A 15,727-nucleotide genomic window follows, 5' to 3' on the forward strand; every position below is an offset into this window, starting at 1 on the left:
CCTAATTTGGAATACCCGTCAAAAGCTGTGCAATGACACTACACATGCGAAATATTATCAAGTTTGAACAACTCCCTGAGGGTCCTACCAAGGCTTGAAATTCTCCAAAAATAGCAAAAAAGGTCAATTTTCCAAAAGATTTAGGAAAATATTAATTTTCAAAATTTTTGCTTCTATTCCATTAAAATGTTCCCTTTTAACACCCTTTTCATGTTTCTTCAAAATTATTCACATTCTATGAAGGATTAAGTTCGCACATAAGCCGTAAAATTTCGCAAAATTAACCAAAAACTAACTTTTTTAAAGCTTTTTTGCATATTGAAATATTTTTTCTTTTGAAACCCAGATATTATTTTTTCTGTGCGACCGTGCGACCGTGCAACATGCAGCTTTAAATGGAAGTGAATTTATACTTTATTACATTAACAGCCGAGATTCCACTACTGCATTAGAAGTGGTCACTAATACATGGACATAGCCACTAATGCATGGAGGTGGCTGCATTTCGAGTTCTATTCTGCCCTTCCCATCTGCTAAACCACATGTATAAAGCAAAAATGTATTATTCATTTTACATTAGAAGTAAAGTATCAAAATGATTTATTAGTATTAACTAAAAAAAACATAAAGAAACGAGCATTATGTACAAGTAACGTACATTTACGCACACACATTCCCTCCAATATATAAGCAAAAATATTTCACAAAATACGGAACTTTAAAAGTATCAGTTGGTTAAAGTAAAAAAAAAAATAGTTTGTCACCTCCATTCATGAAACCAGTTTGAAATCTTTCGATTTGAACAATGACATGATGCTTCGCCTATTGACCAATCACAGACAAAGAAGCTTCTGTCACCATCTTAACACAGCATTCCACTGCCTAAGTGTGACCAGGGAACTGAACGAACTTTAAATCGGCGTTGGTACTTTCAATTGATTGTTGAAGACTTTCATTAGATATGGCAGCAAAAATAGGAGGAGCAGTTATTTCACATCCTTGCTAGTTGATAACATTAGAGTAGTCTGATGCATTAAATTTAATCTTTTCATACGGAATTCTCTTATTTCCCCATGAATAGAAGGTCACTTCTCTGGACTTAAAATTTCTCCACAAAGCGAGTTCTCTGATGTGCCTTCGTTCACCAGTTATTATTGTTAAGAGAATATTTTCCGGGTGGCAAACAAGCATTTTTTTAAATGACAGGATGAATTTTTTTTTTCAGATTATCACCTTGATAACAAGATGTAATTGTCTTGAATACATGCCTTGCTCCATTCAAACAAGATGGGGTTTTCTTTGTTTGGAACCAAACTGGAAAGCTATCTTTTACTATATATTCGATCAGGATTTACAAATTTAAAGAAATCACTTGAAATGCCAAGTCTTAATATTCTATTTGCTGCTGCAACCCATCTAGAGTACGATTTTTTTTTTTGGATTACGGCTAATCAAATTCAAGGAACTTTGGCGGTTCAAAACCGTCCGACACATTTCATACATGTATTTCTGGTCCGTACTGAAATCATGATGTTCTACTTCTGGCAAGATACACGTAATTACTTCAAACTGGGCATGTGGTAAGTTTTCGCACCTTTTCAGCAATTTACCAATTGGTCCCGAAAACTCACGAGGACCGGTAGTTTGACCATCAAGGAATGCGAACAGGTGATCCAAAGGCAGCTCGCTTGCATGCAAAGAATATCCAATTTTTTTCTCTATAGCCTCAACTGCACCGTTTTTTCTTCCAGTATTCATGACTGAGCCATCACAGCCAACAGCTGAAATTTCCTTGAGGCTTAAGCCATTTTCAGTGCAAAAATCACACATTGCTGTTTTAACATGTTTCCCCATTCCAGAAATTGGCGTCACGTGACCCAAATAAAGAGAATTGGGGTTTTTCAATCATGGATATATGTTCCTCGCTTATGGGTCTTTTATGGTATCTGTCTTCAACCATTTCTTTTGTCAGAGTTCTTTACGACAATCGAAAAATATACTTTTCAAACCCCCTTCACTTCCAGTTTGCAGGTTTTGAAGAGAAAGAGTGTTTTCTGCCGCTGCTATCGGAGCTTATTCCTACCAACGACTTTAGAGCAACCATCACTTAACACAATACCAAGATCCTGTAATGTTCCTGAAGCCATTACTGCAGTGCATATATGTCAGAAATCCCATACTGCCCACACACTCTTGATATACTTAGCAGAGAAACCCTCATTTGTTCTATTTTTGAAGTTACATCAACATCAAAAGATGTTGATGGCTCTTTTCCTTCTTCTGGAATCGATACAAAGCTTTGCCGATCCTCATCAGTGTTATCATATTAATGGAACTTATGTAATTGCATGCTAGTATATTAACGTTTGCAGAACTATTACACTAAATGATATCCATTAATGTTTTGATTCATATAGTTAAAGAAGAAATATTGCAATGTGCAAAAAAGCTTCAAAAAAGTCAGTTTTTGGTTAATTTCATGAAACTTTACGGCTTATGTGTGAACTTAATACTGTAAAGAACGTGAATAATTTTACAGATACATGAAAAGAGTGTTAAAAGGAAGCATTTTAATGGCATTAGAACAAAAGTTTTGAACATTAGTATTTTCATAAGAATTTCGGAAAATTGACCTTTCATTCATATTTTTGGAAAATTTCAAGCCTTGGTAGGACTCTCAAGGAGTTGTTCAAACTTGACAATATTTTACATGTGTATTGTACATACACATGCACAGCTTTTGGTGGGAATTCCAAATTAAGATTCGAATTTTTTTGGACACACACTAGTGCATATATTTCATTATGAAAAAAACCTTGTGTTTTAAATTTATGGTAAAAACTTTTAATTCTTTTACAAGAGTTGATAGCAGAAACAATATTAGAAACTTCCTTTTCCCATTTTAAGCATGCATACAATGTAGTAAATGGTCTCAAATGCCATATTTTCTTAACAAGCGGATTTTGATTATTGTTCAACGTTCTTGTTGTTTATAATCTTATTTCTTCATTAAAATATAAAGTTTTGAAGGAAATATGTCGAAGTCAGACGCAGAAAGAAAAGTGGTGTGAGAGAAATTGTGCAAGTAAAGTGAGTTTTGAGTGTTAAAAAAAAATTAAAAGGTAAAAGTTTCACTTTTATTGTGTCTTTGTGACACACAATTATAACACACTAGATACAGAAATCATAGATAACAACTCACATAATCTTTGGTGCAATGATGAGAGCTGTGTCACACCAAATTCTTATTAGCAAGGTGCATTCAACTTAATATGATTTGTGTGTGCAACTACATGTGTGTGCAAACATTATTATCTTTATACAAAAAAAAACAGAAAATACCTCAGAAGATTTTTTGTCTTCAACTTCTTTTTCAGCTTCCAACTTTTTAAGAAGTACTTCTAATTCTTTAGTTTCACTCTCGTAGACGTTCAGCTGTTTCTCCAATTTACCCAACTGAAATTACAGCAAAGTTAAAAGACATTGTAGAACAAGAAAAGTTCGTTCTACAATGCATAATGGAAGGTTATTGCCATGGACAACGGTTTATAGTATTTTTACAGCTGTTGTTAGTAAGAAAGTTTTTTTTTTAATTCTAAATTAGAAAATTACATATGAGAGAAACATAAAAACATCTTGTTCTGTCTGATTCATCAGTGTGTTCAAAAGCAAAACATTTTTTTGTTTCTGTCACATTTAATTTGCAAACAAACTTTTTAAAAGAGAAATGAAAAACTATTTCCGACTAATAACAGTTACAAAACCGCTATAAACCAGTTTTCATGGCAGTCAACATTCACTGTTTATTGTAGAACAAGATTTTCTCATGAATGACAGTTAGTATTTCAAGCTCATTTTTTCATGCTTATCTGAAAGAACATCAAAATAAAAATTAAAAAGACTATTTTCATAGGATGAAATCTGTTTTTTTCTAATGGTACTAACAAAAAGGAGATGCAAAGTTGCAAACTTGAGCTAAAGTGCATTGAAAATATTCAATTTTTCACGTGAATGATTTTGATAGCCACTTTGGATGACAATATCTTTTAGAAAATCAATATTTACACTGTGCAACTGTAGCCAGTTAAAGACATGTATATTGACAATAGAATTACAAAGTATGATCTTTTCAATTATTTTTGTGCAGAATTTTTGACATTCTAAACTTCAGGGAAAATTTTCTCACAGCGTTTAGTCAAGACTTTGCATGCCTGCTCCACAAAAGTTAATCAACTCAATTTCACAGAAATACTAGAACATATTCAGAACCAAAAGTACTTTAAGCTTCTAAAATTTCAAGCTTCCAATGCAATAAAATTTTCAGCAATCTTAGCTTAAACATGGCGATTTGTTATGACATAGAATTTTCCCGTAAACGACAGATAGTATTTCAAGCTCATTTTTTCATTCTTATCTGAAAGAAAAACATTGAAAAAAAAATGTTTGAAAAGAAAAAATATGTTTTTTCTAATGGTCTCAACGAAAAGAAAGTGCAAAATAAGAAACCTGAGCTACAGTGCTTTGAAAATAGTCTATTTTTCACTTGAACGATTTTGATAGCCACTTAGGATAACAATATATTTTAGATATTTAAGCTCTGCAATTGTAATCCATTAAGAACAACTATTTTGACAATAGATTGACAAAGTACGAATCGTTGAATTATTTTGTTCAGGTTTTATGACAACCTAAAATCCAGGGAAAAAGTTTTCCACCACGCTTTTCACGAGTTTATATGCATGCCGCACAAAATTTAAAGAGCTCAAAGTCACAAAAGGGCTAGAATGTATGAACAGCCAAACCTACTTTAAGCTCCCTTAAAAATAGGCTTTCAGCATGATAAAACTTTCTGCAACTTTTGCCTAAACATGGCAATTTATCACAAAAAGCTTATCTGCCATTTTGGAGTGCTCTTTTGGGAGATCCTAGATCCTCAGGAGTTGGATCTTGGAAACCAAAAAATTGCACAGGTCAGTTTCAAAGGCATCTCTACATTTCTATAGAATTTTATTGAAATTGGAGATGGTCGATTGGGGATCACTAGGTCACTTGACATCGAATGACTCCATAATAAAATCTTAAAACTGTTATGCACAGATTCTTTGTAAAAAAAAAGTCTCACAATTCAAATTGTATAGAAAAAAATATTCCACTTGTTCAGAGGATTGGAGTGAATAAAATGTTGATTTGATGGATAGATGCCGATTCATATGAAGTAATACTAGTACAGCTATGTACGTATGTATATATATATATATATATATATATATATATATATATATATATACAGGGGCGGACTGGCCAGGTCGGCTAGTCGGGGATTCCCCACTGGGCCAACCGCCGAGTGGGCCACTTCCAGCAGTTTTTTGTTATTGAACTTAATACATTAAATTCACACCCACCATTTTTTAGTGTCATAATAATAATTTTAAAAAACATGTAATTTGTTTACTTTATGTAAAAAAAGCGTTTGTAAACAGGTTTTTTTTTTCTTTTTTTTTCCATCCTAAGCAAGGACCAAAGTAAAGAGTCGAAGTCCACAAATGCGAATGCAATCCTCTCTAGTTTTTAGCACTCTGGGGACCATGGCTCCCACATTGAGGAAACGGGAGAGGGCTACCCTGCTGTAAATGCGTGGGCCATGCTTTGTGTTCTAGGAAGATACGTCGCCGCAGATTAGGCGCCGTCAATTAGGCACTAGGAACATTGGGCGCCAAACATTTTGGGCACTGAAGATATTGAGTGTCGGGAACATTTGGCCCAGTGGGCTCGGTGACCAATGTTCCCGGTGCCCAAAGTGCTCGCCGCCCAATGTTCCCAGACATCTGTTGGCCCAGTTCCGAGCCTAAAGGGGGCCTGAGATAGTTTAAATGAGAGGTGAAATATATGTAGGGACGTAGGGGTAAACAAGATGGAGGTGGCCCGTGAAAGACATTTGTGACGGGCCCCAAAATTTCTGAGCACGTCCCTAGTTTTCACTGGATGTGACAGATTCAACTAAATACTGTAAGTTGGCAAGATATTTCATTGGTCTAATTTAAATTTTCGCTATACGAGTATTTTCATCTCTGAACTGCATACGGGAAAGCAAATCTACGATAAACTGAATTTGAAACAGGACCAAATTTCGACTGCGAAAGGAGAGCTCCTGAACATGGGGGGGGGGGGGGGGGGGAATTAGGACTGAGTTCCAAGGGGGGGTGTATTATTATTATTATTATTATTATTTTGAGCAATATTAGTTGTAATCAGGAAAAGATTTAGAACTAAACTGAATACCTAAGGTATTTCCAGGTATGAGGTCCCTGAAGTCACTAACGATTGTCTTAAGACTACAATTTAAGACTCTGATGGAAGAACCAGTTAAGTCCAAACTGTTCCTTAAAAAAATAATGAATTCATTTTTGCGTATGGAGAATATAGAAGTTCCGACTGGTACAACAACAGGACACAAATATGTAAGATCAGACCTCTGCTTTGCAGCAAATAATGTGAGAAAGATATTAGCCTTTCTATCGGACAGTCGGATGCTGATGTTATTTGTTGGTCTTACCAAAAATGAGTGAGTCTGGGCTTACCTGGTTCTTGCATCAAGACCCTCAGTTGTGTTTTTCATATTTAAATATCGAAAATTGCCAGACAAAGTCCTCGAACCTTCACCATTCCCTTAAAGTCAGTAAAGATAGCTTAAAATTTCACTTATAGAAATTTTTGTCGGAGAGATCCGTAACCTTTTTATCTGCACTAAGGCCTAAAACCGATTTCAGTTTCAGAAAAAAAATGCCCAGAAGGAACTAGTGTTTCCTCCAGACCAAAAAAGGGGCAGTGTGCTTTCAGATAATAAAGTACTTTTAAGAGAAGTTTTGTCAAATAAAAAAGGTTCTTCTTTTACTTTTTGGTATGCTGGGTACATACAAAGTTCAAGTGTTTTCGATAGTAATAATTTTTAAAATATTGAAAAGCATTTTGATGTTTAGTGTTAAAGGCAATGCAAAAAACATTCAGATATACTCTAATCCTATTCTTGTGGAGAAGTGATTGAAAGGAGAGAGTGAAGTTTCAAGGATAGGCTTGTGTGAATCTTTAACTTTTGAAAAAAATTTCGCTTTTGGTACGTTTTGTTTAAAATTTTAAGGGGGCAAGGGGGGTTGGAGTAAGTTTAGGGTCAAAGGCACGGCCGACGCCAAGGGGGAGGGGTGCTAACCTCCTTCCCCCTCAGTTTTTCAGAAGTGGGGCAGCCAATTTAATTTTAGCGATGCAACAAAGAAAAGGGAAAACTCTTCGTTGTCAAAAAAATTCAAATAGCAATTATAAATGAACAATTTTAATAAAAGTAACAAAAAGTATCTTTTCTGTAAAATTTGAACAGAAAATGTAATCTTGAAATACAATTTAGGAATATCCATGATTTTCTTTTATTAAGATTATCTTAGTAAGGGCCGTGAAATGTACGCTTCAAACATTTTTTAACAAAAAAAAAAAAGTATTTAGTACAGTGTTCACTGGGTCACAGAGTGGCTATGTCTGCCGAGTCGGAAACTATGGGCGCGGCTCCAAGTATTGCGCATAGAGTAAAATTAGCACAATGGGAGGGAGGACTGGTTACAAAACTAACATGGTGCACACCTTGTCTCTTGACGGCCCGTATTATACAAAACCATGCTTGAGGGGCCGCCGAAACATTCCCACATGTAATTTTTTTGCTGAAAAATATTGTCCTGAAAATCATTGCTAAGTGGAGAAAAATGCATGGGTCACAGAGAGTTTAATGCAAAGAGAGATGCAAAGTAGTGTGATGAATACTTACAGCAGTAAATGTTTGAAAGTAAACATAGTAAGTAAATTAAAGCTTGATCAAGAGATGCAGGGGCCACAATTAAAATAAAATGAAGTGGAATAAATAAGACCTAAGGTGTCACAGAAAACTATTATATCTGTTCAAAATGTTAAAAGTTCCTTTTTCTGGGGCCTGCAGACGCTTGTATTTCAAGAAAACAAAAATATTAGGCTGGAACTTGAAAATTTTACTATGGAAAATCCAAGCAAATAATCGTGTTTGGCGAAGGAAAATTGGAAGAAACTATTACCACAATATATATTTATCAACAATTAAAATTTAAAATAAAGATAGGGACGTAGCCAAACTGAGGGAAGAGTGGGAACTCCAAACTCTTCTTTTACGTCCCCAAAGCTGGCCTGGAAGTGAGTTTTAAAAATTAGGTTTCGAAAAAATTCCGGGAAAACGTTCTCACACCTCATCCCTTGCCCTAACGTCATTACAGATGTTCTAGACATGAGTATTTACTCATGAGAATGAGAAAAACGTCCTATCAATCAGTCATTCATCATCATTCACGGTCAAATAAATTCTGTCTATTGGACTTTAGTTTAAAAAAACTTCATGAGTCTCCCTGAGGACCTCCTCCTAATATTATACCAAAGATCCTTTAAAATTTCCTTGTTAAGGCTTCAATTCAGAAGAATTTTCGCGGGAGATCTCCCAAACCTCCTATTCCTCAAACAGTATTGAAAAGTGCCTACGATTGCGTGAATTGAATTTCAATTCTAAAAATTTGCCAGGGGAGGATTCCTAACCTCTCCAACAATTAACCTTACCAAAAATCTTCTAAAACTGCGTTTTTTACATATCGAAATTTTTTCGAGAGAATGCCCCTCTCTCTCTCTCGCCAACATCATCGAAAAACGTCTTAAATCTCGCTTTTAGTGCTTCAATTACGAACCATTTCTGTGAGTGAGCCCCTTCAACACCCCCTCCCCTTTCATCAAAGGTTGGTTTAAATTACGTTTTCGGAGCTTTAATTTCTAGAAACTGGCTGTGCACTCAATTTTTACGAAAAAAGCCTACAATTGCGTTTTTAAGGCTTCAATTTCAAAAAATTTCTGGGGGATGACTCCCGCATCTCTCTTTCCCTTAATATCACCATAAATAGTCTAAAACTGCATTTTTCGAACTACTATTTTCAAATTTTGCCCGGGGGAGAGCCACCGGACCCGTCGTTACCTCTCACAATCAGAAATAATTCATACCCCAGAGGTAACCAGAAATTTTAAACTTTAGTGGGAAAAACAAATATAAATCGAAATCTTCCACTTCCTAATAGTAGATTTCCTTCTTACGTTTTATTACCAGCATGAAATAGCTATTAAAAATAATACAAAAACTTAGAGATGAATATTACTTTTTTTTTTTGATGGGCAGTGCTGTCTTCACATAATTACTTACATTAATTCTATAAGCTTCTACATCAAGCATTATTGGTTTCACTATATTCAGTTATGCTATATTCAGTTACATTACATAATAGAGAATCATCATCATTCTTATACCTCTTTTTGATATTTTTCCAAGCTGTCTTGCAGATTAGACTTTTTAGTTTTTGCATATTTAAACTCTTCTGAGAGCGAAGCATCTTTGCATTCTTGCTTTTTAAATTCCTCTTTATATTTCTCAAAGTTTTTGTAACTATTTTCCAAATCACTAAAACACAAAGAGAGAAACAAAGTTGAGAAATTCACAAAAAGAAGCATGGGTAGAAAGTAATTTATTGTGATAGGTTTTAGCATTATCTAATTATCTATTGCTAAAGGTCATCCTCTCCCCCCCCCCCCTGTGTTATCAGTTTGATAAATATCAAATTGTATAACCCGTTAATTGGTTGGCATAAAATCATACAAATAAAAAATAATTGAAAAAAATATTAAAAATGGAAATTCAAAACTAAATCCAAATTTGGAGTTAATGATGATGGAGCAGTTACTGGAACAAGATTGTCTGAATGCTAGGAAACTCTTGGTTTCCTAGCATTCAGACTTCATAATTGCTATGAAAAAAAATCAGGACACCTCTCACATTTTTAAATCTGTGCAAGTGACATGTATGCATACACATATAATATTGGGCTACATTAACTCTATATTATAGTAGCTAGGTATTTTATTATCACATGTTGCAATCAAGTTTACTGGTATGTGATTTTTTTTCTTCTTTCTTTTTCTTTTTACTGGAAACATTAGCACAAAACAGATCAATGCTGATTGATGAATAACTAAAGCTGACAGATTCAGATTCGTAAAGCTGTGTTACTGATACTGAGAGCTGTATATAATTACTTTGCAAAAATTGGGAAAGCACAGCTGCTACAAAATTATGCATTTATTTTAGGGGAAGTTTGTGTTTCAAACATTCCTAGTGCAATTTTCCTATTCAGATTTGTAACATGTATTACTGTACTATGAGTTTTAGCAGACATTAAACTTAAGTTACTATATGAAAAGAAAAAAAAATATATTAGGTAAACATTTAATATTGAAAAGAAATAAAACATTAAACAACTAACTGCTTATTCCTTTGTGAGGTTTAGTATTTCCCTTCAAATGCTTAACTACAAGAAATTTGAGAAAAGTTACAATTTGAGATTAAAAATCAGTTAATTATCAAAATAAAATAATAAGTTGTTGATAAAAGGTAACATACATCACTTCTAACTTTTGAAACAACTGAAACATTTATTGCATGCAAAAAGATTGACATATTTAAAATGGCAACACATTTTCAACAAAGCACCTTAAAAGTTGGAATATTTACCCCCCCCCCCCCTTATTCCTGGAAAAAGAATTTTTACTCATATGTATTTTAGATATTGTTGTAATTTGCACTGCAAGATAGCACCCAGCTGGATGAATGGTTAGAGCACTGGACTGATAACCAGCGCCGCCAATGGGGGGGGGGGGGCAGCAGGGTCAAAATCCCCGGGGCCCGGCCCGAGAGGGGTCCGGGTGCCTCCTTAAAGAGATTTTTTTTTTCAGAGTATATGCTGCTAACTGAACTTCTTTTTTGGTGGTGGAAAAGCAAAAACATCTCTCATTCAACATTTTAACCCATTATTCAACATTTGCATGTTCACAGCAACAAGTGCTTGTGGACCAGTTCCTTATGGGGCTGTCTTGCAGAGACCTTTCTACTGGGAAGGAAAACGACCAGAAGCGGGACCACCCTGACAAACAGCGTGCGCTTTCCTCCTTTTACCCGGGCCCAGAACACGGTTGGATGACATCAAGGTAAGGGTTCCCAAACTTTGGGTTGCGACCCCCAAGCATTTCTTATGGGTTCGTGACATTATCCCTACATGAAAAAATATATCACTGCATAGTTTAAAAATTAAATACATAGAGGAAAATAACATTTTAGAGTAGTATCAATACTTGGACGAAGTGGTGAATCCAACAGAAAAGCTATAGGATTGCAGCAATCCCCCCCCCTCCATATACCAGAGTACCTGATCCCACAACATCCTCTAAGAAAATCTTTCATTTTGGTTTAGAGACTTCTATCCCTACAAATTTCCGCGAAAGAGTCCCGAATTCACTTTCAGCTAACATCATCTGAAATCGTCTAAAATTCCGTTTTTGAAACTTCAATTTTCGAATAATTTCTGTGAGAGATTTTCCAAACCCCAGTCCCTATCATGTAATTGAATTTTTAGAGGACTTAATTTTGGGACTCCTCTGGAAAAAGTCCTAAACCCCATCCCACCTCCCAACTTCACCAAAAATGTCCAAGAAATAGGTTTTTAGGATTTTAAAATCAAAAAACAATTTCAGAAGAGTGCCTATTGTCCTCTTCACATCACTAAAGACCACATAAAACTTCGTTTTTTAGGATTCAAATTTCAAAAGAAATTCCGAGTGAAGGAACTCCAACTTTTCTTCTTGTCATTAAAGATAATTTACTATTCTGTTTTTGGGACTTAAATTTCTAAAAAATTCCTTGAGAATACCCCAATCCTCTCTCCCTCTACATCAAAAAACTCGTTTAAGACTTCATTTTTGGATTTTCAATTCCGAAATACTTCCGGCGAAGAGGTTTCGAATCCAAACCTTTTTCCTAATGTTAACAAAGAGGGCTTATAACTGCATTTTTAGGACCTATAATTAAAAAAAATTTCGGGGAAAGTTTACTCGAACCTCTTCCGTTTTCAAAACTTTAACAAAGATGGTTTGCAACTTGGCATTTTTAGGATATTCCTTTCCATTTTTGAAAAATTAGAGAGCATCCCCTATCCTCCTCTCTCTCTCCTCCCCCCTTCCCTCTCGTTAAAATTCATCAAAAACATCATTTTTAGGACTTAAATTTTGAGAAATGTCAAAGGCAGAGAGTCTACGAGCTTTAACCTTTTATAAAGTCCCTGAACAAACCTCTCCTCCTCCTAACATTACCAGTGTTCGTCCAAACTGCAATTTTAGAACTATAGTTTCGAATATTTTCCGGGGGAGAAGGACCTTATGACTGGAGGTTCATATATAGTTATTTCTCTTTAACTCTGAACACAAATCTCGAAATTTTATTGTGTGATACTAGTAATGACAGTCCCCGCCCCCTCCAAACGAAAATGTAGACTCTCTCTCTCTTGTTATACTATATACGTTTGAAAAAAATTTGAATGACTTCAAGAATTTGGGAAGTGTTGAGGTCGAGATGTTTGTTTAGTATTCGAGTGGTTAACTTTTTTTAAAATTATTATTTAACCAGCTTTTTTAAAACTTTTTATGAAGAAAACTGCCAAATACAATTCCGTTTCTCCACTGTACACTGAGTCATGTCATGACGCCTAAGATTACTATATGAAGTAGGTGTCGCAGTGTAGAAGGCACTCTAAGAGGGGAGGGCAATCAATAGGATTTTTTTTAGTGGTTGGAGGGGGCCTTGCAAGTCACTATTTTCCCTGGGCCCTGGTTGAGCTCTCGGCGGCCCTGCTGATAACCCAATGCTTGTGAGTTCAAGCCTTGGGTGTGACTTTACTTTCCTCCCTCTTTTACTTTCTTTCCTTTCTATAAGTTTCTAGAAATATGTAAATTAGTAATATGTAAATTTATGCAAATAGTCGTAATTGTTCTCGAATGCTCCTTAGCTCTATATAAAAACTCTCTCTCGAGCTGAAAATAGGGACTTGCAACTTGGCAGCCAGATAGCTTGCTTGGTTGGAATAAAACCTGCTTTCATATGTAGTTTGTGTGATTAATCTACGTGACATTTGGTGGAAGCGCTGGGTACCATCAATCCAGTTTGGAAATAGAAAATATTCGACGAAGCCGTAAACTTCTGAATTTGGACTTCACGGGATCACAGGAGATGCTGGAAGAAGCAGGAGATGCAAAGACAAGATCCGACTAAGTGATTAAAAGAGTATCTTCGAGTATCAAAGTTTAACCAATGGGATGATACTCTGTTTCTTGCTAATGTCCATTTTGTCCTTGATGGGACAGCCAAGGCATGGTTTGAAAATAAAGAAGATCTTCTGAGCTTATGGAAAGTCTTTGAAAGAGAACTTAAAAAAACTTTCGGTGACACAAATCTGTATGTACGATGAGCCAAGGACTGTTTAAAATGCAGAGCTCTGAAAACCGGCAAGTCGACACAATCATATATTCAAGACGTATTGGGACTATGCAACCAAATAAATCCGAGCATGTCAGACAATGACAAGGTGTCTCACTTGATGAAAGGATTAGCAGAAGATATATACCAGGCATAACTAACGAAAGAAATTAAGTCTGCAAATGATTTCATCATATTGTGTCAGTACATGGAAATGCAATCATGGTCGCCCATATGGGGGGGGGGGGGGGGGCTCAAGCCCCTCCCCCTTAGAAATGAGAACTTCCCTGCTTTTAGTATTTTTTTTTCTTTGCAAAAATGTAAAAACATTTCCATCCATTAATGAAAAAGTTATTAAAAACGTCAAATTTTAATATCTCTAATCTGTACTGAAATCGGTTTCCATGAGGAAAATATCCTGATAAATCAGGGGGGAAATATCTGATCCCCCCTTTAAAATTTTGTATATGGGCGCCCATAAATGCAATAGAAGCATATAAGACATCCAAAATTTGGGCGATTGCCTAACGTTGTTCACGTTGCATTGCTCAACAAAGAACAAGATCTAACATCTCTGATTCGAAGGATCGTTCTTGAGGAGATACAGAAACTAACTGCACTTCAAATTGAAGAGCCACGAGCCAGCATACAAGCTATTGAAGGCATTTTAAGAGAAGAGCTTGAAAAATCTTTAGCTCCTATGTCTGAAGAACGTTTTGGGAGAAATATCTTGCCGCCATATTAGACGTATAATAAACCGAAGCCAGTTTAAGAACAATTTGTGAGGAAGACAGACCTGTGGCGTATTACCGATAACCATCCGGTTTGCTTCCATTGTGGTCGTCCAGGACATGTAGTTCGTTATTTCCGAGATCGAAAGTCCCTTCTTGATGCCTCTCGCAGCAGGTATACCTGTGACACTCCCTCGTATCCTACGTACCACCATACGGCCAATGAGATCAGTCGACCAGATGATAGTCTCTCTTCGCTGAGTTCGAGGCGAGGTCAATCGCTGACCCCACGTTATAGATCACCGTCGCCGTACCAAAGATCCACTCAATCTCCAGTCAAAACAAAGAAAACAAAGTAGTGCAACCTTCCTTGAGGGCAACGCCGCCATTCCTGAAAATTCTTCTGATGCCCCAATGCATGAAAATTATATTGCAGTCGACAATCAACAGGTATGTGCACTTGTGGGATCTGCAGCTTCTTTTTCTGTTATCTCAGAGAAGTTTTGACGTCATCTGGAGAAAGTTATAGTTTCGTCGATCACAGAACATTCTTTTAAAAGTAGCTAATAGTGGCTACGTGAGTCCGATGGGAATCTGTCCTTTGGATCACAATCAAAAACATTACAAAGCTGTTTGAGTTTACTGTTATGTCAAAATGTAGCCATAATGTCATTCTTAGTTGGGATTTCTTAAAAGCATCTCAGGCCATCATAGACTGTGGAAAAAAGAAGTTGATTTTTGAGGAAATAGTAATTGAGGAATCCCCCCGAACACAGTGCAGTGTTTATGCTATGAAAGACTATTGGATTTGTCCTTATTCAATAGCGAAGATACAAGTATCTGCTCCCACCGTAGCCAACAAAGACGTAGATGTTCTCATAGAAGTGAATAAGTTTCTGTCAATGAATCAAGAAGTTGTATTTCTGTGTACCGTCATGAACACGCTCGATAAAAAGTGTGATGTGTGGGTCGCTAATGAGCAACTTTTCGCTCAGAGTATACTGAAAGGCATGCGTATAGGCTATGCCGAGTTTTTTGATAATACCAAACTCAATGCTCTTCTTGGAGTACCTTCATTTGAAGATATCGGTAAAGAAAGTTCAGCGCCAGTGGATTACAACCGGATGCTAGCCTTGAATCTTAGTGATGAGCAACAGACGAAACTGCACGAGCTTCTGCAGAAAATTTCGGTTGCTTTTAATGAAACCATAGATGCTGATCAACGCCGTATCCAGGATAAACATAAAATTGACACCAGTGACCATCTTCCCATAAAGAAGAGACCATACAGGGTATCACCATTTGAGAGAAGAATAATCCATTATGTTGGAAAGATGCTTCAGAAAGGACTAATTTAGTCATCTGAAAGGCCATGGTCCTCGCCTGTCGTTCTAGTGGGAAAGAAAGATGGTAGTTGGCGTTTTTGCATTTACTATCGGCATTTAAACGAGGTTACAAAGAAAGACGTCAATTCCTCACCTAGGATAGACGACACTTTGGATTGCTTAAAAGGAGAACAGTTTTTCTCTTGCATGAACCAGTTTTCTGGCTATTGGCAAATCAAAGTTGATGAAAAAGACTGAAAAAACAGCTTTTGTCA

The 15,727-nt window shown here is 36.0% G+C and overlaps 1 protein-coding gene across 1 annotated transcript in view; it reads right to left on the bottom strand.

Moving 5' to 3' along the window:
* Positions 1–15,727, bottom strand: part of LOC129220849 (structural maintenance of chromosomes protein 4-like) — a 135,482-nt gene that overhangs the window by 79,091 nt on the left and 40,664 nt on the right. Inside the window, exons 8-9 of the mRNA XM_054855280.1 lie at positions 9,349–9,499; positions 3,343–3,456 (exon numbers count right to left, since the gene is read on the bottom strand). Coding sequence (XP_054711255.1) covers positions 3,343–3,456; positions 9,349–9,499 — 265 coding nt within the window. The remainder of the gene's footprint in view (positions 1–3,342; positions 3,457–9,348; positions 9,500–15,727) is intronic.

Source organism: Uloborus diversus, chromosome 4 (genome assembly GCF_026930045.1).
Source record: "Uloborus diversus isolate 005 chromosome 4, Udiv.v.3.1, whole genome shotgun sequence".
Lineage (NCBI taxonomy): Eukaryota > Metazoa > Arthropoda > Arachnida > Araneae > Uloboridae > Uloborus > Uloborus diversus.